General features: G+C 36.2%; 1 protein-coding gene across 8 annotated transcripts in view; it reads left to right on the top strand.

The window, feature by feature from the left end:
• The window catches only part of KDM6A (lysine demethylase 6A), a 180,329-nt gene that overhangs the window by 73,373 nt on the left and 81,057 nt on the right, over window positions 1-25,899 (top strand). For all 8 annotated transcript variants that reach the window (XM_043459029.1, XM_043459026.1, XM_043459025.1 and 5 more), the window contains exons 5-6: window positions 6,099-6,157; window positions 15,237-15,357. In XM_043459029.1, coding sequence (XP_043314964.1) covers window positions 6,099-6,157; window positions 15,237-15,357 — 180 coding nt within the window. The remainder of the gene's footprint in view (window positions 1-6,098; window positions 6,158-15,236; window positions 15,358-25,899) is intronic.

Below are 25,899 nucleotides of genomic sequence, written 5' to 3'. Positions count from 1 at the left end.
AATTTGCCAAATTGAGAAATAGTTGAAGGAACGATGGCATTGGCTTTTTCAGCAAAGGAAGCAAATGTGTTTAAAACCATGGAAATGTGTAAGAGCATATTTTATTCATAGGTCAGCCTGTTATTTGTCCTAGTTGAAGTGGTGGCTCTGAGATTGGGAAAGTTGAGCAAGAGTCATGAAATGAAGACCTTTATAGTCAGGCTAGGTTGTAGGGAATCTTCAGAGGAGTTTAAGAGTTAAAAATGTTTGCGTTTTTGCAAGCTCTCTGGCAGTGGTGTGGAAAGTATGTTGAAAAGGATGGGGGGCGGGGGTATGGAAGGGGAGGCTAAGGTTTGGGAGCTGAGTTAGGAAACTGTTGAAACAGGCCAAGTAGACAAAAGCAAAGTCCTAAATTACCTAGGGAAAGGCAGTAAAAATGGAGAAGGGGATAGATTCAAAAGCTTTGAGATTGTAAAATGAACTTTGTGAAAAGGATGAATTTGGCTTATTGGTGGGGAGGAGGTAAGAGAGGAAAAGTAGGATTACTTTTTGGCTTGGTTAACTGGTGAGATTCCTATTGTAGCATCAGAGTCTCCCATACAATGTAAGATTCATAGAGTTTCAGGTATTTGTAGTACATTCAACAGGTGGAGAGTACCCAGTTTGATTGACTGTTAGTACCTTCCTCACTCTGGTGACCATGACATACTAACAGGAGGTGGAAGGAGAAGAAAGCAAAAACTTTCTGTTCTTTATGCAAAGAAAGCAAAAGCTTTCTCAGAGACCCCATGGTAGAAATCTCATTGGCAAGAGCTCTTATGTCACCAACTTTTTCTCAATGGAAGTAGCCAGGAAAAAGGGGATTGATGGCAGTGGCTTCTATGGGATTTCATAGACAGATTTAAGAAAATTTGGCAGTAAGAGAGTCTAATATGAGGTTGCCAACTGCTGACCTAATGAACCACACATCCTTGAGAATAACTTTAGACATAGTATAAAAGCCTTCAATATAAATGGATTGTAATCTTACTGTTATAATTTCTTAATTTGGGATTGTGATGAGTACTGTAATACAGTCTAGGTCAGAAGTTGATAAACTTCTTTTGTAAAGGGCAGCAGAGTAACTGTTTTAGATTTCATAAGCCAGATAGTCTCTGTTGAAACTGTTCAGCTCTACTGTTGGATCTGGAAGCAGCTATAGACAGTAAGTAAATAAATGGAGAGGGTGTAGCTATGTTTCAGTACTACTTTATTTACAAAAATCGATGGCTGGCTGGATTGGCCCATGGACCATAGTTTGCTGATACCTGATAGAGATGCTCTAATAACCTCTAAGGATTTGGACTGAAGCAGGAGTTTGTTTTATAAATAACACATTTCTCAGAAAGCTACTCCCCTAACTTCTCACAGTAGATTGAAGAATGACTTCATTACATTTAAACTCATTTTCTTATCAGTGCCTTTGCTCAGGTCATCCTTCTGCCTAGACCCATGTTTCTCAGTGTGGCTGCTATTGGCATTTTTGATGAGAGTATACATTGGGAGGGAATACATTTTTATCAGGGCATGAAGCCATTCACAGCCCCAGGTCACTATTTCCAAAAGTGTATGGATTAGAAGCACTGGCTGAGGTGGCTTGTTTTTCCTTCTCCTTTCCTAGCCATCCTTAAGATACAGCATCCAAGTTCCACCTCTTTTCCTAGTCCTTATTATATAATCCTTAATTAATTCTTAAATGGTTACAGCTTGGAATACATTATTCATGTAACTTCATAATCATTTGTCTTTAGATTATAAGTTCATTGATGGTAGGAATTTTTTGTCTTTTTTGTTCACTTCTGTCTTCCCAGTGCCAGTAACTCTGTTATGACTCATAATAGGTGCTCAATAAATGTTCAAATTACATTGTCTTCTATTATGGAAAAATGAGACTTGCCTTCTTACTGAGATTTATAAGCACCTGATTAATAGGGACTCTCCCTCATACTAATTCCATGTCACCCAGGGAATTGAACTTGACACCGAACTTGGTGATGCAGTTTGCTAAACCTTTGGAGAGCACTGTGCATGCTAGGTGATAACAGGTAATACAGAGATGACTACCTTTTTGTCTGATAGGATGTAGGTTAGTCAATACACAAATAACAAAAATATAGGAGTTAAAAGAGTCAGCTTTGGAGGCAGACCTAGACTCAGTTCCTGTGTCTGCCACTGTCTCTCTGAGCAAGTTGCTTGATTTTTTAAATTTCTGCCACCTCAAAGAGCTGTTGTTGTTCAGTCACTAACTCTTTGAGACCCCATGGACTGTAGCTCTCTAGGCTTCCTTGTCCTCAGCTGTCTCCTGGAGTTTGTTCAAATTCATGTTGGTGATGGTATCTAACCATTTCATCCTCTGCTGCCCACTTCTCCTTTTGCTTTCAGTCTTTCCCAACATCAGGGTCTTTTGCAGTGAGTCAGCTCTTCACATCCGGTGGCCAAAGTGTTGGAGCTTTAGCGTCTGTCCCTCCAATGAATATTCAGGGTTGATTTCCTTTAGTATTGACTGGTTTGATCTACTTGTAATCCAAGGGACTCTCGAACACCAGAATTCGAAAGCATCAGTTTTTTGGCGCCCAGACTTCTTGATGGTCCAACTCTCACATCCATACATGACTACTGGAAAAACCATAGCTTTGACGATACGCACCTTTGTCGGCAAAGTGATGTCTCTACTTTTTAATGCACTGTCCAGCATATTAGAACCTTTTAAAAGAAATGATGTTAGCATTTTGCATAAAATTCTTACTGTTGTACCATGTCGCATGCTAGGGACATTGTACTAAGGCAAAATTTAGAGACTGGAAAGATTACCTCTGGCTTGAGGTGGGAAAAGCAACAAAGCTCCGTAGGGAAAATGGCATGTTAACTAGATCTAGATGGATTGATAAAATTTATACAGTGGCACGGTGGTGACAATAAACTTTCATGGAGGGGGAAGGAAGAACTATGAACAGAGAAAGTCGAGAGAATGCAGGATATGTACTGAAAGCAGAAAGATGCCTCAGTAAACTCATATTTCTACCACATGCCACACTACCTTCTCTGGGCAGTTACCTAATTTGGTGAAAGATGCTATCTATTGTTATTCAACTGTGATCTCTTCCCCTCCATCTCTCCCACCTAGGGAGACAGTTGTGTTTCAAATCTAGACTTTCTTGGGTAGAACAGTTTGAATTAACTACTCTTGTATTCTGAATATCATACCTCCCCCCTCTACGCACACAGTAGAGTGTGGGAGATAGTACATTTTAATCAGTTCGGCTTGTTCAACCCTTGAGTATTGTCCTTGACACCTAGTAAAAGTTCACTTTATTTCAGCGATAAGGTGGGGTGTGGTAAAGGAGTGATCCTGATTGAAGCCAGTTTCAACTAAATTTTAAAAATTCGAATATGAACTTTTGAATCCGATGTTTTCTGAGATCTTTGTGAATACCCCTGTCGCATGTAGTTTTCTCATTCAGGGACTTGAGGGTAATGAGGATCTAATGAAATTAAATTTCCATATTTATTGCATTTTAAGCTATACTTAAGAAAACTTTTTCAGTGCTTCCAGAAGGGTACATAGAATGCAAAGGAAATATATGATATGACCCTAGAACAGATTTTAGTATTTAAAAGAATAACTGCATACCAATAAGTTGCCCAGGTGTTTATTATACTTTGGACTTTAAATATCACTGGTTCTTTTCTGCAGTCGTTGAGTGACAGCAGTTGTGGGATAAGGACTATAGTTGGCTCACCCCTAGCACAGAATGACTCTGAGAATGTTCTTTACTGTCTCCTAGAAATTCCCAGTAGGATTGAGTCCCTATTGCCCACAGCTGCATAGCCATTCATGTTGTGGTTGTTTAGTCACCAAGTGGTGTCCATCTCTTTCGTGATATCATGGACTGTAGCATGCCAGGCTCCTCTGCCCATGGGATTCTCTAGGCAAGAGTACTAGAGTGGGTTGCCATTTTCTTCTCCGGGGGACCTTCCTGACCCAGGGATCAAACCCATGTCTCCTGCATTGGCAGGCGGATTCTTTACCACTGAGCCACCTGGGAAGCCCATAGTCATCCATACTACACCCTTTATTAGATTCCTTCCCTTCCCTGCCTTACTTCTCCAAATCCATTACTGGTGTTTTCTAGGCTAACTTCCCAAATAAAATACTTACACTAAAACCTTTTTGTCTCAGGGTGTACTTCTGAGGAAATATAACCTAAAATAATGCAGTAAGATATATTTTAGTAAGAGTTTGAAAATTTTTAAGTTTTGGAATGTAGAATTTGGATAACATATAGTAGGTACTCAGCTGTTTGCCCCTTTTGAAAAAAAGAGTAGCTATCTAGTTTCCTATATGGGGGCTGGAGGTTGTATTGAGTCTGGATAAGCATCTCTGTTTTGTAGTGCATGCAAAAGGAATCACTGATGTTTATAGCTGCAAATGTAAGTGACTGTCATTTTAGCATGTGGGTTTTTTGTTAATACTAAAATTTTTTGTTAATACTAAAATTATAGGTTATAGGTTTATATTGTGCATTTACTTTGAATTCTAACTACCTTCCTGGCAACACTGAACATAGAATTAAATCCAGTCAGAAAGAACCAGAGAAAGAGTACATAGATACAAGCAAGAGAGAATAAGATAGCATAGTTCAAGCATTTTCTTATTCCTGAAAAACAGATTTTTCTTTTCAATTTGTCTATGGAATTCTGCCGAAAGATTTTTTTTTTAATTGAAGTATAGTTGAATTACAATGTTATGTTAATTTTTCCTGTATAGCAAAGTGACTCAGTTGTACATATATATACATTCTTTTTAATATCTCCTATTATGGTTTATCCCAGGACTTTGAATATGGTTGAATATAGTTCCTGTGCTATACAGTAGGATCTTACTGTCCATCCATTCTGGATGTAATTGTTTGTATCTACTAACTCCACACTTCCAGTCCATCTGCCCCCACTGTTGGCTATCACAAGTCTGTTCTCTGTTTCTGTATCATAGGTTCATTTGTGTCATGTTTTAGGTTCCACATTATAAGTGATTTAATGATCTTAGTCTTTCTGATTTGACTTCACTTAGTATGATAATCTCTAGTTGCATTCATATTGCTACAAATGAAATTATTTTTATGGTTAAGTAGTATTCCATTGTATATAGTACTGCATCTTCTTTATCCACTCATCTGTCCATGAGCGTTTAGGTTGTCTACCTCTCTTGGCTATTGTGAGTAGTGCTCCTGTGAGCATCTTTTTGAATTACGTATCTTTTTGAATTACAGTTTTGTCCAGATACATATGCTCAGGAGTGAGATAGCAGGATCATGTGGTAATTGTACTTTTAGTTTCCTGAGGGCATCCACTGTTTTTCATAGTGGCTGCAACAACTTGCACTCCCACCAGAAGTGTAGGAGGGTTCCCATCTCTCCACCCCCTCTCCAGCATTTGTTATTTATAGACTTTTTAATGATGGCCATTCTGACTGGTCCAGTACTCTTGCCTGGAAAATCCCATGGACGAGGAACCTGGTAGGCTACAGTCCATGGGGTCTTGAAGAGTTGGACACGACTGAGTGACTTCACTTTCACTTTTCACTTTCATGCATTGGAGAAGGACATGGCAACCCACTCCAGTGTTCTTGCCTGGAGAATCCCAGAGACAGAGGACCTGGTGGGCTGCCGTCTATGGGGTCGCACAGAGTCGGCAACAACTGAAGCACCTTAGCAGCAGCAGCATTCTGACTGGTGTGAGGTGATACCTAATTGTAGTTTTGATTTGCATTTCTCAAATAATTAGTGATGTTGAGCATTTTTTCATATGTCCATTGGCCATCTGTATGTTGCTGACAGAGTTTTTACTTTAGGACAAGTTTGATTGAAAAGAAACCACAGGATCTGTCCAAGTTGATTGGATTCTGTGCCATCTGTTGACTCTTAAGCTATTTTGGTGTTTTAAAGAGATATTATAAATATATTGTAATGCAGGATAGAGTGTTAATAACTTAAAACATTGTGGATACTATGTTTTATAATAACATATGTATTAGACATAAATGCTTTTCTTAAAAGTCTCTTTTTTCCCTTTCTTTTCAGAATGCTGCCTTTTTATATGGTCTTGGTTTGGTCTACTTCCATTACAATGCATTTCAGTGGTAAGTTGATGTAAAACTAGTAACTCCAGTTGTTTCCAGTATATAGCTTTTGTTTGCATTTTTCTGTTTGTGTGTGTATGTATGTGTAATAAATACAAAATATTTTAATATCAATAAGCCTATACTTTCCAATAATCTCTTGAAATTATTACTTTGTTCCTTTAGAGATACTAACCCACCTTAGATTATTAAAAATGAATATGTTCCTAAAAGAATCTGGTATAAAGAAGACTTAGGTTAGAAAGCTTTTGGGATTCCTGTTACCTTTATTATACCTGGTGGTCCCCAGGTTATTTGAACCAGGAAATGACTGTGCTCTCTGTTCTCAAGGTTTGTGGGTAAGTGATGTATGATGACAAGTATCTGCTTTTCAGACTTTTAGACATATTGACTGCTCCTTCCCTTCCTCTTTCACCAAAACACACACGCACATGCACACACACTAGTACACTATGGACTAAATTTTAAACTCTCAATTCTCTCTTCTGTAAAGTAGTAATAATGATACCATCTTCAGAGTCAGACATTAAATATGATAGAAATATGTAAGATTTTATAAATGATAAAGTATATAGGACCCTGTTACTATGGCCTTTGCCCCCTTGTTGTTTTTCTGTTTACCAGACAAGACAGTAGCATTCTCTAGTGGAAATAACATAGTTGATAGATTGGTATTCTGTTCTCAGCACTTTTAGTTTGATCTGTTTGCTCATGTGTGTGTGTTTTAGGTACATTGCAATTAATTGCCTTTTCTACTCTAATAGAGTTTTGATGATCAAATGAGATAATGTACGTTTTGTAAACTGTAAAGCCCTATGTAGACTTTTTTTTTTGAATTGTAGTCAACTTTGTCAGAGTCCTTTCTAGTCTCCATAATTTTAAGCTTGAGTGAGTGCTGAGAAAGTTCAGAGGAACGTTTTTACCAAAGGTTATAACCCTGTCATATACCTGATGGGCACCGTGGATATTTATTACAGAGCTTTTAAATGTGCATTGGCAATGATGTGATACGATTGCTCTAAAGAGGAAACTTCAGACATGAATGACTTTTCCCAGATGCCTTTTCTTTCGTCTTTGGTTTTGGTCCTGTTGATTTTTGATCATCAATGGAAGCACTGCACGGTTAGAGATCACCTGTGTGGATAGAGTATTAGAATCGTTCAAATCATTCATTTTCATGGTAAACTTTACAAAGCTATAATTGGTCTTTATAAAGAAGTTTTGTAATATTTTTCTTTTAAATTATGCATTGTTGTAGAACAATCTGAAATTTAAGCCTCCTAACTATGTACGCAGTGTATCATGTATCATCAAGAGTAGAGTAGGAATGTTTTAAAATCTCTTAGGTTCTTGAAGATCCTATTTATAGAATTCACAGTTGTAAACTTTTAGAACCCGAAGTGGCCTTAGAGGTTAATTAGTTTTCTCCCTTAATTTTATAGATGAAGAAAACAAGAGGGTGTGTGTGTGTGTGTAACTCAGTATTATGTAATTGGGTTGCAGAAGCAAGCTTATGCTCAGATTTCCCACTCTAATTATTTTGTCTATTATAGTCTGTCCGCAAGTTTGAAGATTGATAGGTCATTATTTTTAATCGTTATTCTGGATGCATTTGTACAATCTTTATGGCCAGCCAGAAATAATTTAGGTGAAACTCAAGGCAAGGAACGCTACACTTTTAGAAATGGACAGGTATACCTCACACGAGTTAGTTTTCACCTACCTGTGATAACTTGTGAACTCTCTGTAGATCACAGATAAAAGCATAAAATCAATAGTGAGGTGAAGCCATCATCAGTTCAAAATTGGATTGCATTAAAAAGTGTGTAACCATGTCAGGTTAGGGGGCTTGTAGTGTGGAAAACTGTATCTTTTGATTCTTTATCTACATATGATTTCTGTGTCCTTCAGTTGCCTTAATGAAATGATACAAGAATCATACAATCTCTGAATTACCAAGTGTCTTCTGTTTTGTTGATCATGTCCTGGCTACCATTTTCTCATGTCTTAAGTTTCAGCTCTAGCTGCTCCCTAAAATGATATATCTCATACCTTCTCTCTCTTTTTAAAAATATCTATTTATTTATTTATTTTGTCTGCTCGAGGCTTAGTTGTAGCACACAGGCTCTCTACTTGTGGCACATGTGCTCAGTAGTTGTGGTGTGAGGGCTTAGCTGCTCCAGGGGATGTGGGATCTTTCCCCGTGGACCAGGGATCGAACGTGCATCTCCTGTGTTGCAAGGTGAATTCTTAACCACTAGACCACCAAGGAAGTCATTCACACTCTCTCTTAATCCATTATGGATGTATATTTTCTGTTTTCCTGATCAAATGTTCTTTCACAAACTGCCCCCAATTTTGCTTTCACTTACCTCATTATTACTTGAACAGCCACAAAATTAGAAAGCTTGGAGTAGGTGCTTGGTGAGAGTTTTAGAGTATAGCCTTAATGGATAGGAACTTCTAGGTTAAGACTAAATTTGTGTGGGGATTTTTTTGTTTTATTTATAGGTAGCTATTAATTTCTGGGAGCAGCCCCCACCCCCACCCCCCCACCCCCCACACACTTACGTTCTTTGGGATTTGTTGAAAAAATATTTGCAGAGAAAGGTATGGCATGCCTTTTTTTGTATTGTTAGCTCAGAATGGTCTAGCTCTGGAACATTTATAATTCAAGTAGAGTTTAATATTTGGAAATGGTGTCTCTTGGTATTTAATTAGATTAAGTATTTGAGAAGAAAGCATGCAACCAACATGTATGTTGGAGTTGGTGATAGTGACCTAATAAATTACTAAGAGCAATTTTATCAACTATGGGTTTTATCTTGTTAATCTGTCTTGTTTGTTGCCCTATTAATTTGAGCACCACCCCCCCACCCCTGTTTTTTTGAGTTGATGTTAGCCTCTTGAGTCAATTCAGTAACTTGGTGAGTTTTTCTACTTTCAATTTGAGGAGCCCAGTGTCAGAAACAGAGCAACTGTTAAATTCTCAGTAGATTTATCATAACTATTTAATTTTACTATTATCATACATAATAACTTGTGACCAGACTTAAAAATTATATATCCAGAAGAAGGAAGGAAGACATAGAAGCCCGAAGTAAAATACATGCAGCAGAGACCTAGAACCAGCATCTATAAAGCTGTTCCTTTCCATGTTCATGCCCATGTCTTCACTTCATGAGGGTGGCAAATTGCTAAGGTCACCTTGAACTGAGCTTTTCCTTGCCTTTATAATAAGAAACTTATATCTTTGAGTGAAAAAAATTGAACCATGTACAGTAGTAAATTATTATAACTTGTAGCCATATTTCTGAATATACCCCTTTGAAAATCCGACCATTCCTTTTTCTTTAGCTTGTAACCTTTTGTATCCCCACTGATCAATATCAGAATGATCTTATGGTAGCAGATTTAACAGCTAAATAATTCTTTGCCAGAGGCAGAGGATTTTGGAAACTAGCTTCCCAAATCTGATTGATAAGGCCTGGTAAGGAGATGTAGTGATTATTATTATGTTGACATCAGCAAGGAGTAGGGTAATGAGATGGAGGTGAGTTCAAAAAGACCAGAGATGTTAACACGTTACAAGTGAATTTTCTCCAGGACTCATTTTCAATTACAAGTGTACCAATTATTTGTACCAGTTACCAAGTGTTCTTAAGGGTATAGTAATCTTTGCTTGCCTTGTAAAGTCACTGCTTTGAGTGCAAACATAAACATAAACCTAATGTAGTCGAGATAACCACTGTTGACCTTGAAGCTTGTTTAACATGGAGTCTGGCAAAAACTTTATATTTAATATATGTTTTCTGAGCTATCATCATGCAAACTAATTCTCTTAGACCAGAGTTTAAGTATACTACTATTAAAATAAAGCAGTTGATGTTAACGTATGTTGAATTTATTCTGTTTGCTTCTGTTTTGGAAAAAAACTAGCAGATAAATAAGGTAGTTTTGGTAAAATGATGCTTACCAGTGACACATAGATTGCCAGAGAGAATTTGGAAGGGTTTGGACTGATTAAGCCTCAGGGAAATTATGAATAAAAACATAAACTTTACAATGGAGAGGAGAAAAAAATCCCACTGTCTGCAGTGATGAAATGAAGTTGGCTGAAGAGGGCAAAAGACCCAAGAGGTAATACATTAGCAAATGTCAATGTGAATAAACCAATGTATGATACTTCTAACTTAGCTTCACATTTAAGATCCTCTCTGTTTCAACCTCAAATGATCTTTCTACCCTTATTGTTCCCCTAAATATATTCTTTGTGTGAGTCACTACTATATTAACATTTTGTTGAAAATTTCTTGAGCATTTTTTACCCATGTAACTTGTTTTATGCCATTTACTTTGTTTGGTCTGCCTTCTCTTTCCCTCTCTACCTCTACCTTTAAATATCTTACCTGTCTCTTTGAGTTCTTCATCAAATCTTACTATTTGTCTCATTTAGAAGGAACGTCTAAATTTCGTAAGTGTGTGTGTGTGTATGGAAGTATTTATTTGTTTTGTGTATGTGTTATTACTGATTTAGAACTAAAGTATTCTCTCTTTTATTAGTATGAAAACTTGTGAAATTACTTTCTTTATCCCGTCAGATATGCCTGAGGGAAATCTCTGGACTCAACATTTATTAGCTCCAGAGAACTTAAAGTTTTATTTTGTCTCTTTAAATGTGCTCAAACTGTGCCAGGATGTTTACTTAATATCATTATTTTTCTATAGTTTGGTAAAGTTCTAAAGGAGGCTTTTTAAAAAATGACTTTCTAGAAACCTTATTAAAAATGAACATTGCTTTAAAATATAGTCAACGTGTGTGTTTTTTGTAGGTAGTGCTATTCAGGTTTTAGTTTTTTTTTAAGTTGGATTTTGTTTGTTGTTGTTTTTTTTTTAATTTTTTTTTTGTGGTAGAACTTTTATTTTTATATCGTAAAGTAATTAGCCTCCAACTAATAAAAATAAATGAAAAAAAAATAAAAGTTCTACCAGGTTTTAGTTTTTTATAATTTCCTTTTGAAAATTGTTAGCACCGTCTAACATTAAATGTAAAATTTTAAACTGAAAATCTGTAGGTATAATTACGGTGATTAAAAAAACGTTTTTAGATTTTAAGGAAAAAAATGCATGGATAGTTATGCATAGTAATATGCACTTTTATTTTAGTAGAGATTATGCTTTAATATTTGAAAATTGTAAGCCTTTCTAAGCATTATATCATTAACAGTATTCTATGGTTTTAAGTAGCCATTTCTCATGTTCTGAAATTGTCTGTTGATCAAAATACTGATGTCAGCAGAGTTTGTATGTGTTGGTGGTTTAGTCTCACTTGCACTACAGAGACCATGTTCTGGCTGCATATGGTTTGGTGAGTGAGATACGAGTGTATTAAAATGATGGCCAAAATTAGAATAATCTGAGTTGTACCTATTTTCTCCACACAGCACTCTCCCCCTCCTAACACAAAAACACATTCTTTTTTCTGTTTGTTCTCTCACCCCCAAGGGGTGGAAGCAACACATAGGAGAGAAAGATGGGGAAAGTTTAGAGAAGGAAATGAAAATGAACTTAGATCTATTTTGTTAGCTCAGGGGAACTCTGATCAGTAAAGAGACTGTGGAGTGTCCCTTCCCACACCCTCAAAAAGAAGTCCAGTTTGCTAACTATGAAAGTGATGACACCAGTAAACAGATACTAGACATTTTCCTGTAATGTCTGGAGTATTTGAAAATAGGAATGTAGACCTCAAGGAATAGACCACTTGTAAAAACTGGAGATAGCACTCTGGTAAGTAGAGAATAAAATGATTTGATTATAGAGTGGCTCTAACTGCTGGTTAACACTAAGCAAAAAAAAAAGGTATTGAGTTTGGGTGGTGAGTCTTAAAGGTAATATTGGGTTTAGAGTGAAGCAGAAGAATGAAAATATTTCAGGTCAGGAGACTATCCTCAGGAGAAGCAGTGAAAGCAAGAGGGCTGATATTTGCGTGAAAGAGTTCCTGAGATGTGCCAGCTCACAGGTGAAGAGGAGCAGTGTCAGGGCATGACTGGGAATGGGTGTAACTGCTCACAGACCTTAAATGCTATCTGGAGATTTGACTTGAGTATCATGATTATTAGTAGGCAGTCATAGGAGCCACATATTTAAGGAAGCACAGGCAAGCCAGAGCAGAGCAAGGGGAGTCTTTAAGGAGTCTGTTTCAGTTATCTACTAAGGAGATATTGAAGACTGAGTCTGCAAGTATTGAATTTGAGGGAAACTTTGAAACAACCTGGAGAACTTGACAAATAGATATATATTGTTCAACCTTGTCATAGGCACTTGTAATAGTCCTTAAAGAGCAGTAAGGTGTAGCCCCGACAAGTGTATTGGAACATGTGGTTTTGCTGATAGGTTATTTTTTTTTTTTTTTTAATCCCAGTATGTTAACCTATATAGAGAACTTGTTAAAATAAACCTACATTTCTTTGTAGTTGTGTAACATTTCAAACTAAGAAATAAAGGCACCTATGAAATAAAACACATTTATCAAAGGTTGGGCAAAGGGTGGAAATAGAAACTGAGACAGAGTAGGAAATATTTTTCCTGAAGGATTGCTGTTGATGCTTTGTGTTTTCATTCTTCCCTTTTGCATACATCCTTTTCCTGGACTGTTTTTCTTCCTATCTTCTTTTTCTCCTTTAATCTTTCTATCCTTTGCTGCCTTCCATTTCCATTCTCTTTCTTTCATGTATATGTCTCAGACCTACCTCGGTTTTTTGGGGGGTGGAGTGGGGTGTTTTTGTTTGTTTTGTTTTTTTGAATTTTTATTGGAATATAGTTTATAAGGTTGTGTCAGTTTCAGCTGTACAATGTGTGTGTGTATATATATATATGCATTGATCCATTCTTTCCTGCCTGGATTTTTAATTAGCATGTGTGCACATTGGTTAGTTCTGACCCATTCCATAGGAGTTCTCTGACCCATATCATAAGGTAAGGTTAATTAGGGCTTTATGAAGCACTTATTATTATAAAATATGCTTAAAGTTGCACACATTTAACTCTACATCTTTACATGTTATTTATAAAATAAACAGAACTGTCACTTGGGTTGAGAAATAAAAAATTACTATTGCCCTGAAGTGAAAGTTGCTCAGTGTCTGACTGTTTGTGACCTCCATGGAATTCTCCAGGCCAGAATACTGGAGTGGGTAGCCTTTCCCTTCTCCAGGGGATCTTCCCAACCCAGGGATCGAACCCAGGTCTCTACTGCATTGCAGGTGAATTCTTTACCAGCTGAGCCACACGGGAAGCCCAAGAATACTGAAGTGGGTAGCCTATCCCTTCTCCAGCGGATCTTCCCAACCCAGAAGCTTCTACTATCACCCTAGAAGCTTCCAAAAGCCCCTGAATTCCTGTTCCCAGTCACATCTTACCTTTTAATTGGTATCATTTACTGCTGCAGTTATTCTCTTTCTAACCTTTTTATGCCCCTCCCCCAACATACACACACTCTCTCACAGGCACACGCATACACACACATGCACTTGCTTGAGCATACAATCTATTCTATTAGAAAATGGTGCCTCTAGACATGACCAAGAGAATACAGAGGCTGAAGCTGCACCTCCTCTTATTAGAAAGGTTTGAGAAAAGTACAGAGACCTTAGCAGTATGCAGATGAGTGTCTTGAAGTCTGATTGAGAGGAGCAGGAAGCAACCTTTGAATAAGAAAGGTAATTTTCTTCGAAATTTTACATGAATTCTTTCTTACCATGTCTTTGACTCCCCTCTTCTGTCTGTACACACTAGATAGCAAAATACATAAATAACCCAACCCATTTGAAATGCCATGTAACACAGAGATGCTGAACTCCTTTTCAGGAAGAAATTATTTAACCAGATGTAAAGGTATCTGATACCAGACCTGTTGCCCCCACTCCTCACAATAAATATTACTGTTTAGAACTCTTAATATTATAATAAATACACAGTTTTTCTGGAGGTGGGATAGATAGTACACAAGTCAAAATAAAGTTGCTTAAAGACATAGGGCATATTGTTTTGCTCTATTTTATGATATTTTGAAGTTTTATATAAAAGATTGACTTTTATTTTGGAATTATCTAACATTCCAGGTAGCCTCCTTTAAGATTAAATAAAAGCAATGTATAGTTGATAAAAAGCTTTGCAAAGAATTTATTAGCCTGTACTTGAGATAAGCCTTAAATCATGTAGAGAGCTATACAATGATGCCTAAAATACTGTATATCTGATACTATAATTTTCAAAATTCAAATGAGACATTTTTCTTTGTCAAAATTTTAATTTTATTTTTAAGTGCATAGTAACATTCATGTGATCAAATGATATAAAAATGTATTCAGTGAAAAGTGTTCCTTCATTCTTGTATAAGTTCTACTGGTCATTAAGACTTTTTATGATAAAATGTGAATTTGTATTAAAAACACATCAAGTGACAGAATAGAGAGCCCAGAAACAGATCAAGATGTTTAATGTGGACATTTGATTTAGAGCAATGTGGCTCTGTAGAGCTGTGGTAAGGATGGTCTTTTCTATGTATGATGTAGGGGCTATCGAATATCTGTATAGAAAGAGAAAACATTATATAAAAAATAAGGTACATATGGATTGCAAACCTACATATGAAAGAAATAAAAAGTTTTAAAAAAGAAGACTTCATTTTATGGAATAGATTAGAAACAGGATCAATCTCCCTCAAAAACAAAACTATCCACCTGCTCTATCCTCTCTCCTTTAGGAAATTCCAGAAACAGTGAAATCAGTTATTAACACTGAGAATTTTATTAAGCCATAAAATATTATTTGAATAATTAAGAATTAATTCAACTCATCTTCCTTTTCTCTTTTTATATTACACACTTTCACTTACATAAAAACTCAAGAAACCCCTTCCCAGTCTTTTTTTTTTTATGCTATCCATTGACATCATTTTTATAAAACTGGCATTTCGTGTAAAACAGAATTGCGTAAAACAGAAATTTTACTGTGCTACCATGCAAAAATTCATGTAATTGTTAAAAAGTAAAGATATCTTTTGTCTATGTTCTTTCAGGGCAATTAAAGCATTTCAGGAGGTGCTTTATGTTGATCCCAGCTTTTGTCGAGCCAAGGAAATTCATTTACGGCTTGGGCTTATGTTCAAAGTGAACACAGACTATGAGTCTAGTTTAAAGGTAGGTTGTTGGGTTTTATCAAAGATACAGTGTTTCATTTTTTGTGCTTTTGAGGGGGGTTGTCAAATATTAGAACATTGAGAAATGTTGGAATTTGTATTGGTACTTGAAAAGAAAATTTGAAAATTTAGATGAAAGAGCTTTTATCAGCTATGAACTGGAAGATGCATATGTTTGGGTTTCAGAGTACAAAGTAGTTATGATGCTAAGACATAAGCAGGTAATTATATTAGTAAACTTTTTTTTCTTTTTAAAGTTTGAATTGTGGTCCATCATCAGGAAAGGGTAAAGGTTTCAACCTCCATTTGAACATCTGAATCACTCCACTGTTTGTGATGGGTCAGAAACAGCTGCTCAGTGATTCTGTATCTGTGACCCCATCTTTGACCATTTACTTGCATGGATTTCACTAGGTGTGACTCCACCTCTACCAACAGAGCATGTCTCATATCTTAAATTATAAAAAAAAAGTGTGTTCTTTGGTAGTCATTTCAACTGCTAGTTTGTGAGTATAAACATTGTTGGGCAAAATAGCACATCGTTGCTTAAATATTTTACTTTCTATAGATTTTAACATTTCTCAAGTTTTTCATTGAGTTTCCTGTGCTATTTATGCCATAACTTTAGGTATTACCAGGCTTTTCATGAAAATAGTGCTTCCTTGCTTGACAAAAGGCTTGATTTTTGAAAGGATTAGAAGTTCTAGGAAAAGCTTAATTTTTTGTGAGTTTATGACTATAATGGTTGCCATGTTCTAAATATCTCCATTTATGCTTTCTTCATTCTGAAGGGTTAGGAGGCAGATAAAGATAATGCTTTACAGTAGGTTGTAATTTGATTTCACTAATAAGGTACTACTGAAATTTTAAAAAATGATTTAGGAATGCCTAATTGCCCTAGAGTTGTAAAGTAGACACTATCACAAATACCATTTCTGTCTTTCATGAGTTTATACTGAACAGTGCTGTTGGTATGAAAGAGAGGTATACACCACAAAACATGAAAGTAAGTAGATTGTGAAAGTATTCAGATCACACAATTGTCAAAGTTGAGTACACTTTGAGGAATAGGCCTTAGGGCAAATGTAAGTAATGTGGAGAAGTTAATCAGTTTTCCTCAAGCTTAGAGCAGCCTGTCTCAAACTGTATTTTGGCATATGAGTGGACTTGAAATGGAAAACTAGTTCAGATATTCTACCTTGCATATTTTGATTTCCTGTTGGACCGTCGCAGCGTATACTAGCAAACCAGATTATTTAAATGACTTATAATACAAAATCAACTTACTCGAGTTTTTTACAGAACTGTCACAGTATGTATACTGTGTGTAGCAGAAGTGTTTTTGGTAGCAGTTTGATAAATGTTGCTTAGAAAATATATTTGAGTGGAAAAAGTAATCAGATATGTCCCAAATTATGGTATGTGGCTGTCTCTGAATATCAGTATAGTGGTAACTTAAACAATTTTATGGATGCAAAGCTCTCTTTGCATGAAGGTGGCAATATTTAAAATCTCCTTTAATCAGGGGAAACTGTTGGGCAGTGTTCCATGACTTATTCAAAGTGTTCTTGCTTACTCATGTTCAACAGAAACCTTCCTGTATACAACTTTTCATTTGTTCAGGTATATTTAAAGGCTAACAAACTTGCAAGTCATAGCGATTTTTGCAAGATTGCCTTAATAAGTGTAGTCTTCTTGTTTGGGGCCTTTCTTCCATTTATTTAAAATACTTGATACCATTCTGATGTTTGTTTCATTTTTATGAACATAGAAAAGAATTTCAGGGGTCCTTGATATTTTTCTTCAATGAAATGAGAAGGTTTCATTTAATTTTTATCTCATCTTGACATTGGCTTTTTAAGGCTTCTCTCTCCATTATTCCTTGTCTGTTTGTAAGAGAATTTTAGGCAACATTTGTAGTTGAAGATGTCATATTTCAGTATATTACTGTAAGTGCTTAGCATTTAGTATAAGTGAAGGTAGGAATCAGAAGGAATGATATGCCTCATTCCCCGTAGGTAGCCTCCAAGTTTCCTCCAGTGGCCTGTCTAGTACTTCACCTTCATATGGATGGATATGGAGCCTCTGGTCACTTTTCTACTCCAGGAAGTTGTTTCCTACCTAGCACAGTGTGTTGGTATAGATGCTTTGGGTTGCAACCTCAGAAAACGCCCACCTGAAGCTGGTTAAAATGACAACAAAAAATGTACCTCAGTAATGTAAAGTCCAGCCTTTAGGATTGGTTGATAACAACTGATCCAGTGTTTGTTTTATGTTGGCTCCACGTTGGTTTCCAGGTGTGATCAAAGTGAAATGATTTCTTTTTCATGTTTCATAAAGAAAAGCATTATATAGTAACGGTATAGGTGCTTACTATAGTGCTGGCGTATATAGTAAGTACTCAGTAAATACCTGATTTATCGTGTTGTAGAGGACAAAGATCCTTACTTATTGATCATTTCAAGAACACTTTGCATCTCATTGGCCAGAATTAGACCACATAGCCATTCTCAGTGATTCCTTATCAAAGATTGGTTATTCTGTTCTATTCTTTGGATCAGTTATGTCCTGTTTTTGAGCAGAGCTCAATTTCCTAAGTATGCTTTTCCTATCGAATAGAAGAGTGAGGGGTGGGTAAAAAGAGTGTTTTGATATGGGAGTAGTGCATACAATCTGTCCATTACAGATCCAGTCTTTTCTGCCTCATTTTCTTTCCCTCTCAGGGATAGAGATACAACATATACAGTATGTTTTAGATGGTAAAATATTTAAATAAAATGCAGTTTATTTTCATAATAGATTCCTGCTTTTCACCCACACATGAAATGCATTCCAGAGCCTCCTGTTTTATTTCTATCTCTGGTAATAACTTTTCTCCAAAATGTACTTCTGAAACAGATTCATTCTGTTTTGGTACCATGTAATAGCTCTCAGAGAAAGCAAATTTGGTTTTAAAATTTGACCCTGCCACTAAACTAATTGTGTGACTTTGGGCAAGAAGCCTGACTTTTCTGATCCACTTTCTGTCCGTGTGTGTATGCTTAGTCGCTCAGTTGTGTCTGACTCTTGCGACCCCGTAGACTGTAGCCCGCCGGGCTCCTCTGTCCATGGGATTCTCCAGGCAAGAATACTGGAGTGGGTTGCCATTTCCTTCTCCAGGGGATTTTACTGACTGAGCCACTAGGGAAACCCCTTTCTGTCTGTAGAACTACCTACTTCACAAGATTGTTACAAAGATTAAACAATATATATATCAATGTCTCTGACAAATAAGTTTTTTCAGCCCTTCTTTTTTAGTTCTCAGTTTTACCATATCTAAAACTCTGATTTGGGGCCAGTATTAGATATTGTTTGTATGAAATCCATTATCTTGTCCTAGATTTTAATACTTGTATTTTTGTCATACTGCCCACCCTCAGAAATAATGAAGTTAATGCCCAAGTTACTTTTCAACTAGTGGTGTTATTTTTCCATTAAATTGGCCAGTAAAGATTTCACATGTTTAGTTGAGTGATGGAGGTACCTATTCTTAGTTTATTAACTAGTTTAGTATTATCTGAACCAGAGTCCTTTTCAGGGTGACATTTCTACATGATACTGTGTGGCTTTTCTTTTCTGCTTCATGTAATACACCCTCAGGTGGGATTAGTTGCCTATTTACCTCTATATAATTAATTCAGGATTTTATTTCATTACTTTTTAATGATATTAAGGATAATCGCTTACATTTGTTATGTATTTGAGGCAGTGTGCTGTTGTTGCTTCAGAAAAGCATGCCAGTTTTGACAAGTAGTTTTATATGATGCTTCTAATTTTTACATCTTGGCAGACTATTAAAATTATTTCCTTCATATGGAGCTGATAAATGCAAAATAGGATGTAACATCACCCATATTCTTTGGTCAGTTAATGCATCTATTTTAATTTAATGAAGATCATATAAAAATTCTCCCTGATATTTAGATATTTAAGTTCCCCTGAAATAATGGCAGCATTCAATTTTCTTTAAAGGTAGATAAAGAAGGTGTCTTTTTTTATGGGAACTTGTGGATAGTTGACCGGGATACCAGTGTAAGTCCCCTTATAATTTGATATTTGAAGATGATAAGTGCTGATTGAAGGGAGTAATATGAAGGAATTAAGAAGATGAGAATTACAAGAGATGATTCAAAGGAAATGGGTTGAACTCGAATGAGACTTGTGTGTTAGCTTGGCATTATATCAGGTGCTTAGTGTTTCTTGAATGGATAGCTTAAATGAAAGAGGCGATAAAATGACAAAATGCCTCTCGTAACATTGGCTGGAAACATTGGGGAGAAAAGATGAGGCTGATCGTATTTGTCATCTTCTACACGAACTGACAGTGCAGTTTTCTCTAGATGCCCCCTGTTTGCCAGTTCATTCTGCTGTCTCCCTTCTATTATTATACCTCACATGAAACTTCTGAGTGAAATAGCATTTTACAATTTTTTTAAAAAAACACTCTTCTCCAGAAACTGCTTCATTTCCAGGTATCTGATTTGATATCATACTTTAGACTCAGGAATTTTGTTGTTATATTTTCTTATTCCAAGAAATTAAGGCAGAAAGAATAAGTAAAGGCATGATGATATGTATTTCCTTTTAGAAACCACTTTTGGAATCTGTGAAATACCTCCTATCTTTTACTATTTTATTCATATAGATCATTTCCTTCATTTAATTGATACTATGAACTATGTATTATAAAAACATTTGCTGAGAATTTGAATACCAGCTATTAAATTAATTTTAATCAGGCCTTAAGTTTCTAAGATATATCTGTAGTGTTTTCTGTTGAAGCTTTAACTGCATATTTTTATTCATTCAGTTGTCTAAAGATAATAAAAGTTGCTATTATTTCTCTATACCCACTCCTGGCCTGCTTCCTTCAGTTGCTCAATAACTTAACTCTTCTAATTGGCAGTTTGAAAATTTTAGACTTTTAAAATTTTTAGATTTTTTATTGAGATAAAACTGGCATGCAACTTTGAGTAAGTTTAATTTGTACAATGTGTTGATTTGGTACATTATCATCACCATAGCATTTCCTAACAACATCTCTGTCATGCCAGATAATTATCTTTTTTTTGGTTTGTTTGTTTTTTTTAATTATCTTTTTTTTGTATGTGAGAACAATTAAGATCTAGTCTCTTAGCAGCTTCGAAGTTTATAGTACAGTATCATTGATACAGTAATCTCTATACTGTAATCTAGTTATCTGCTAGTTTCACGTTTGTACCTTTCAACCACCCCAATTCCCACTTTGGCAGTGGAATTTGGTTTCTCCTGAGTATAATGTCACTGTCTTGGCAGAGAATGGTCACTGCTCTTTGTCTTCTGTCCATTTTTCCTCATTTGTGGACAGAAATCTTTTCCTTGCTGTTTCGTTTTTCTACTGTTCATCAACTTATACTTTACCTTTTAATCTTTTCTATGTATTATCTGGGGCTTTCCAGCTAGTGATAAAGAATCCGCCTGCCAGTGCAGGAGACATAAGAGACAATGGGTTCTATCCCTGGGTCAGGAAGACCCCCTGGAGAAGGAAATGGCAACCCACTCCAGTGTTCTTGCCTAGAGAATCCCATGGACAGAGGAGCCTGGTGGGCTACAGTCCATGGGGTAGCAAAGAGTCAGACACAACTGAAAGTGACCTAGCACTTTAGCACTTTTGTGTATTATCTGGTATGAGGTGATCTGCTCATTGGTTTATCTATCCACTAATGCTTTCTCCACTTCAATCTGCCTGCCCAGTTCTATTTTTCCTTTTGATATTTATTTCTGCCCTGAGTTCTATTACATACCTGTAAGTGCAAAGTAGTATAAATAGCAGAAGAACTTCAGTTCCTCAAATACATTTTTGAAAAGGACGTGACTGCTCATAGATGTTCAGTAACCATCCTTTCTTGATACTGAACAGTTGGGATAAGCACAGGTTTCCTGTGTCAGGTTTCTCTCCTCAAATATATTTTAACTTCAAGAAGTCATTTCTAGTCAAAAAGCACTTTTTGGTGTTTACGGATGACTACTTAAATTTGTGGTTATAATGTTTGATCTTCAAATGCAGCTTTATGAAACATTCAGTGTATCCAGTGTCATGATTTTTTTAAGCTTATGTTTCTAAACAACATTTTACAATGCAAATTGTAACATTATCCCCTTTATAAAATATATGTCATGTTAGCTTTGTTATCTGTGTGCATGTTAGTCTTATTTTGATATGAACACAGATGGTATGCTAGATTTAAAGAACTTGAAAATTCAGTCAGTATATATTCTGATTCTGTACATAGATTTGACATACACTAGAACCAGTGTTTTAAAGTTTCTAATCAGTTGCGTACCTGTACTTTTATAAAATGTGATAAAAAGAAATTTGAGAACTAGGTCGGACACAGTTACAGGAAGAAAGGTGAGCAAGATCTGTAGAATAAATTGGTTCTCAGGATGGATGCATGGATGGATGGATAAAAGGTAACACATCCTAGAGATCTTAAGGAATCTTAAGGAGTTAATTTGCTGACAACTTCAGTGTGGGTAGCGAGTCCCCATTTAGTGACTTGACTTGCTTTTCTGTTAATAAAGTAGGGGATAAAGAAAGCAGCAGGTTTGGAGTTTGGGAAATGAAAAGCCTCCAAATGGAAATGGGTCATTTGGGAATATATTGAGTTGGAAGTACCTGAGGGATACCAGATGTTGGTATAGACAGAAGTTTGGAACCAAAAAGAAGGGCTGGAAGTTAGATTTTGAACATCTTCAGTATAGAATGTCTTTTGCCTTACTGTTTTGTGTGTGTGTGTGTGTGTGTGTGTGTGAAAGACAGTTTCGGAAGAGACCATATTGATAAACTTGAAAGAAGGAGTGACGATTGCTAGGATTCATTAGCTATTAGTCATTGGTGCAGTAGAGTTCCTCCTTGAAACTGTTGTAATAATCTTGAATTATAAAGAGAATGGAAGAACTGAGTTTGGGAACTTGGAGGGAATCTCAGTCAGATCAACTTGGCCAGGTATCATGGCTCACAAATGCTACCGAAACTTAGCAGTTTTAGAACAGTATCTTATTTTCAGAGACCTAATCCCTAAAGTAATTACCATCAAATTCTAAGGCATTTCCCCTAGTTTTAGAAATGAAATTTGTTGGTTTTTTAATTCATACTTTCATAATTCTGGCAATCTGTAAAAAAAGAAAAAATAATTTGCCTTTGACCTATAAGAGTACCTGACAAACCTTCCATTCTCCCACTTAAATGGTTCATAAAACCCTGTTTCATAAACGCTGTGTAAACAGACATTGTTTCCTCAGCTTGAAGGATCTCTATTCTTCCCTCATCTATATCTTTTGGACTCTGCTATGGAATTGTCTTTTAAACTTTTATTAGGACATTAATTTCAGTGAGCCTTTTATTCAGTTGAGCAGATGCTGACTCAGTGCTAAAGAATCTAACAATGCAGGAGCTGCAGGAGATGCGGGTTTGATCCCTGTGTTGGGAAGATCCTCTGGAGGGGGAAATGGCAACCCACCCCCAATGTTCTTAACAGGTATAATCCCATGGACAGAGGAGCCTGGCGACCTACAGTCCATGAGGTCCCAAAGAATTGGATGTAGCTGAGCACACCCGCACGCATAGCCATAACGGAGTGCTTGGTGTAGAGTAAAAACCGGTTGCAAACATTTTACTACTAAAAAGCAGAATTTGCTTTAACAGATAGCAGTATTGACTACAAACAAGTACCTTGTCTCTATAGATTGAAGTAAAGGCTTTGGGGGGTAAGCACACAATTTGCAAGTTTTAAATATTGGCTTTTAACCCTGACTCTGCATTGGAATAAGTCGTAGAGGTTTTTATCTGGTTCATAAGGTATTGTCCTCAACCCACTGAATCACACGTTGAATCTGGAGATTGAATCTGGAATCCACACATGGCTCCAAATTAATAATTTATACATACAGCCATAACTTGTCAATAATGAAAAGTTATCTCACTGCTTATCTTCAAGTTTGGGAACATAGTTGAAGGGTTCTACAACTGAAAAGATGGTAAGATAATCAGAGACTATACAACTAGAAGTAAAACCTTTTAAAAGAGAAATAAAGTCTTGAAATTGGTGTTTTATGTGTTAATTATATCAACTTTCATGTCTATCTGGAGGGAAAAATCTAGTTCTTTAGTCTATAGAAAGCAAAGTACTGAAAAGTTATTTTGAAATATTGAACAAGTCAAAGCTTTTTAAAGAAAAAGTTACTTTGGTGATAATGATGTCAACAGAAATTGTAATGAATTGAACCTTGTATTAAATTGCACCAGAAGGCTCTATTAAAAGGAAATCACAGTAACATTAGGAAAAAATGCTGTAGGTAAATCTTGCTTTGAAATTAGTTTTCTATAGAATGCTTTCTGCCTTGAGGTTTGTGATAGTCTTTGTACTGCAGAAGCCTTCATTGGGTGGTAACTATTTCACACAGCAGTAGTCAGTTTCAGTACTGCAATATTTCAGTATGAGGTATATTTCCTAGCTCTTTCTGTTGGTTGCAAGGATGGGTGCTAGATATTTTACCATGGTATCTTCAGGTTTGGGGCTGATTATCATAGCTGATAGTTATTTGCTGACTTATGTGTTAAAAATACATCTATTTTACATCCAGTTTAGATACTAGAAATGAAACTATGAAGTCATACCGTCCCCAACCTAGTCTCTCATCTCCCTTTAGTTTACTCAAAGGTGTATCAGTGATTTTTGTTATGTGGGGTGGTTTTATGTGGCTGTACTTAGTTTGATAAACTTAATTATTCTGTAAGTTTTTTCATTCTCATGCCTGTTTTTGAATATGTGCACTCTTGCAGAGTTAATTTTTACGTATCATTGTGGTTTGGAAATGTTTGATATTTCATAATGTTTTGGGTTTGAAATGGTGCATCAGTGACTTCATTGCTGATTTTAAAATCGATTAATAATTATGTAGTCCAGAACTACTTCTGCCAGACTTCATTACAGGACCTTCAGTATTGATAGATGAAATGTAGATTGGGCGATTTGAATAATGCGTCTCTTTGCTCTTTGTGAGATTTCAGTGGAATGGTGAAACTAAAATATTGCTATCTTAAATGGTGTTTTCTTGGCTGGTCAGTTTGCATCCTTTGACTCAGGAAAGTTCTGTCTTTTGTTGTTGTTTTGTTGCTGGCTGACTTCTTTTGCGACCCCATGGACTGTAGCCCGCCAGGCTCCTCTGTCTATGGTATTTTCCAGGCAAGAATGGGGTGGGTTGCCATTTCCTTCTTTCCCAATCCGGTGATCAAACCTGCATCTCCTGCATTGGCAGGCGGATTCTTTACCACTGAGCCACCAGAGAAGCCCCTGTCTTATTAATGCTGGCAGGATAGCTTAGACTTAGAAATGTAGTACAATCTGAATGTGTGGCTGCTGTGCCTCTTTTTATCTAGAGGAAAACAACTGGTTATAAAATGTGCTTTGCTTTCGTAGTACTCACTTTTTAAAATAGTCTGTTTTCTATTGCTATGGTAGCACATTAAAGGATGTTTGAGGACATACCATCTGCTTTGTAGGCCAGGGGAGAGTAAAAGCAGTTCTCAAAGTGTTCAGATGTTGGATTTTTTTTTTTTTTCCCCGTTCTGTAAATGATGGCAAATATTTTTTCACTTTTGATTGTCATTGTGTCCCTAGTATCTTCATTGTCCTAAGGACATTATAGGGTCTTGAAGTAGTCGTTGAATGGATTAAATATTTAATATTTAAGGGTCATAGTCATTTTGTTAATAGCTTGCTCATTCAGAATATTACAACCTCTAAATATTGAGTACTGCAGATGTAGGCTACAGTAATTATGCATGCATATAACAGACATTTGTGAATAACTACTAGTTCATACGAAATTATGCCTTCTAATCTTTGTTTCATTGTAATACTGGGTAACTGACATTAGTCTATTTTTGTTAACTGAGGGTTCTGACTGACCAAGTGCAGTTTTGTTGATTCTGTGTTGAAATACAGTACTAAAAGCTTGCTGATGACTCTCTCCCTTGATATAGAAAGTTTTAAGTTCCTTTTGGGCTTACATCTAGAAGTTGTCATTATAGGTATCAGTTTTCAGTTTTTCCAGCAGTTGAAAAAAGACAACTCTTTAGACATTTGGCTTGTGGATAGAAATGGTGATTTTTAGAAAATTGTTTTGTACTTTTGGCTTTTGATTACTTTTAATGGTAAAAATTTGGAGGCTTGGAAATTTTGAATATGTATTTCTGGAAATATCTTTTAGAAGAATTCAGAGACTTAACCTTTTTTATTTATTATTGTTTATTTGTTTCTGACTGTGCTGGGTCTTCACTGTTGCACGGGCTTTTCTCTAGTTGCGGTGAGCTGAGGCTACTCTAGTTGCAGTGTGAGGGCTTCTCTTGTTGCAGAGCACAGGCTCTAGGGCTCACAGGTTTCAGTAGTTGCTGCACATGTACCCTCAGTAGTTCTCTAGGGGATCTTCCTGACTCAGGGATCAAACCCGTGTTTCCTGC

This window comes from Cervus canadensis, chromosome X (genome assembly GCF_019320065.1).
Source record: "Cervus canadensis isolate Bull #8, Minnesota chromosome X, ASM1932006v1, whole genome shotgun sequence".
NCBI lineage: Eukaryota > Metazoa > Chordata > Mammalia > Artiodactyla > Cervidae > Cervus > Cervus canadensis.
This window is presented reverse-complemented; position numbering and strand designations above follow the sequence as displayed.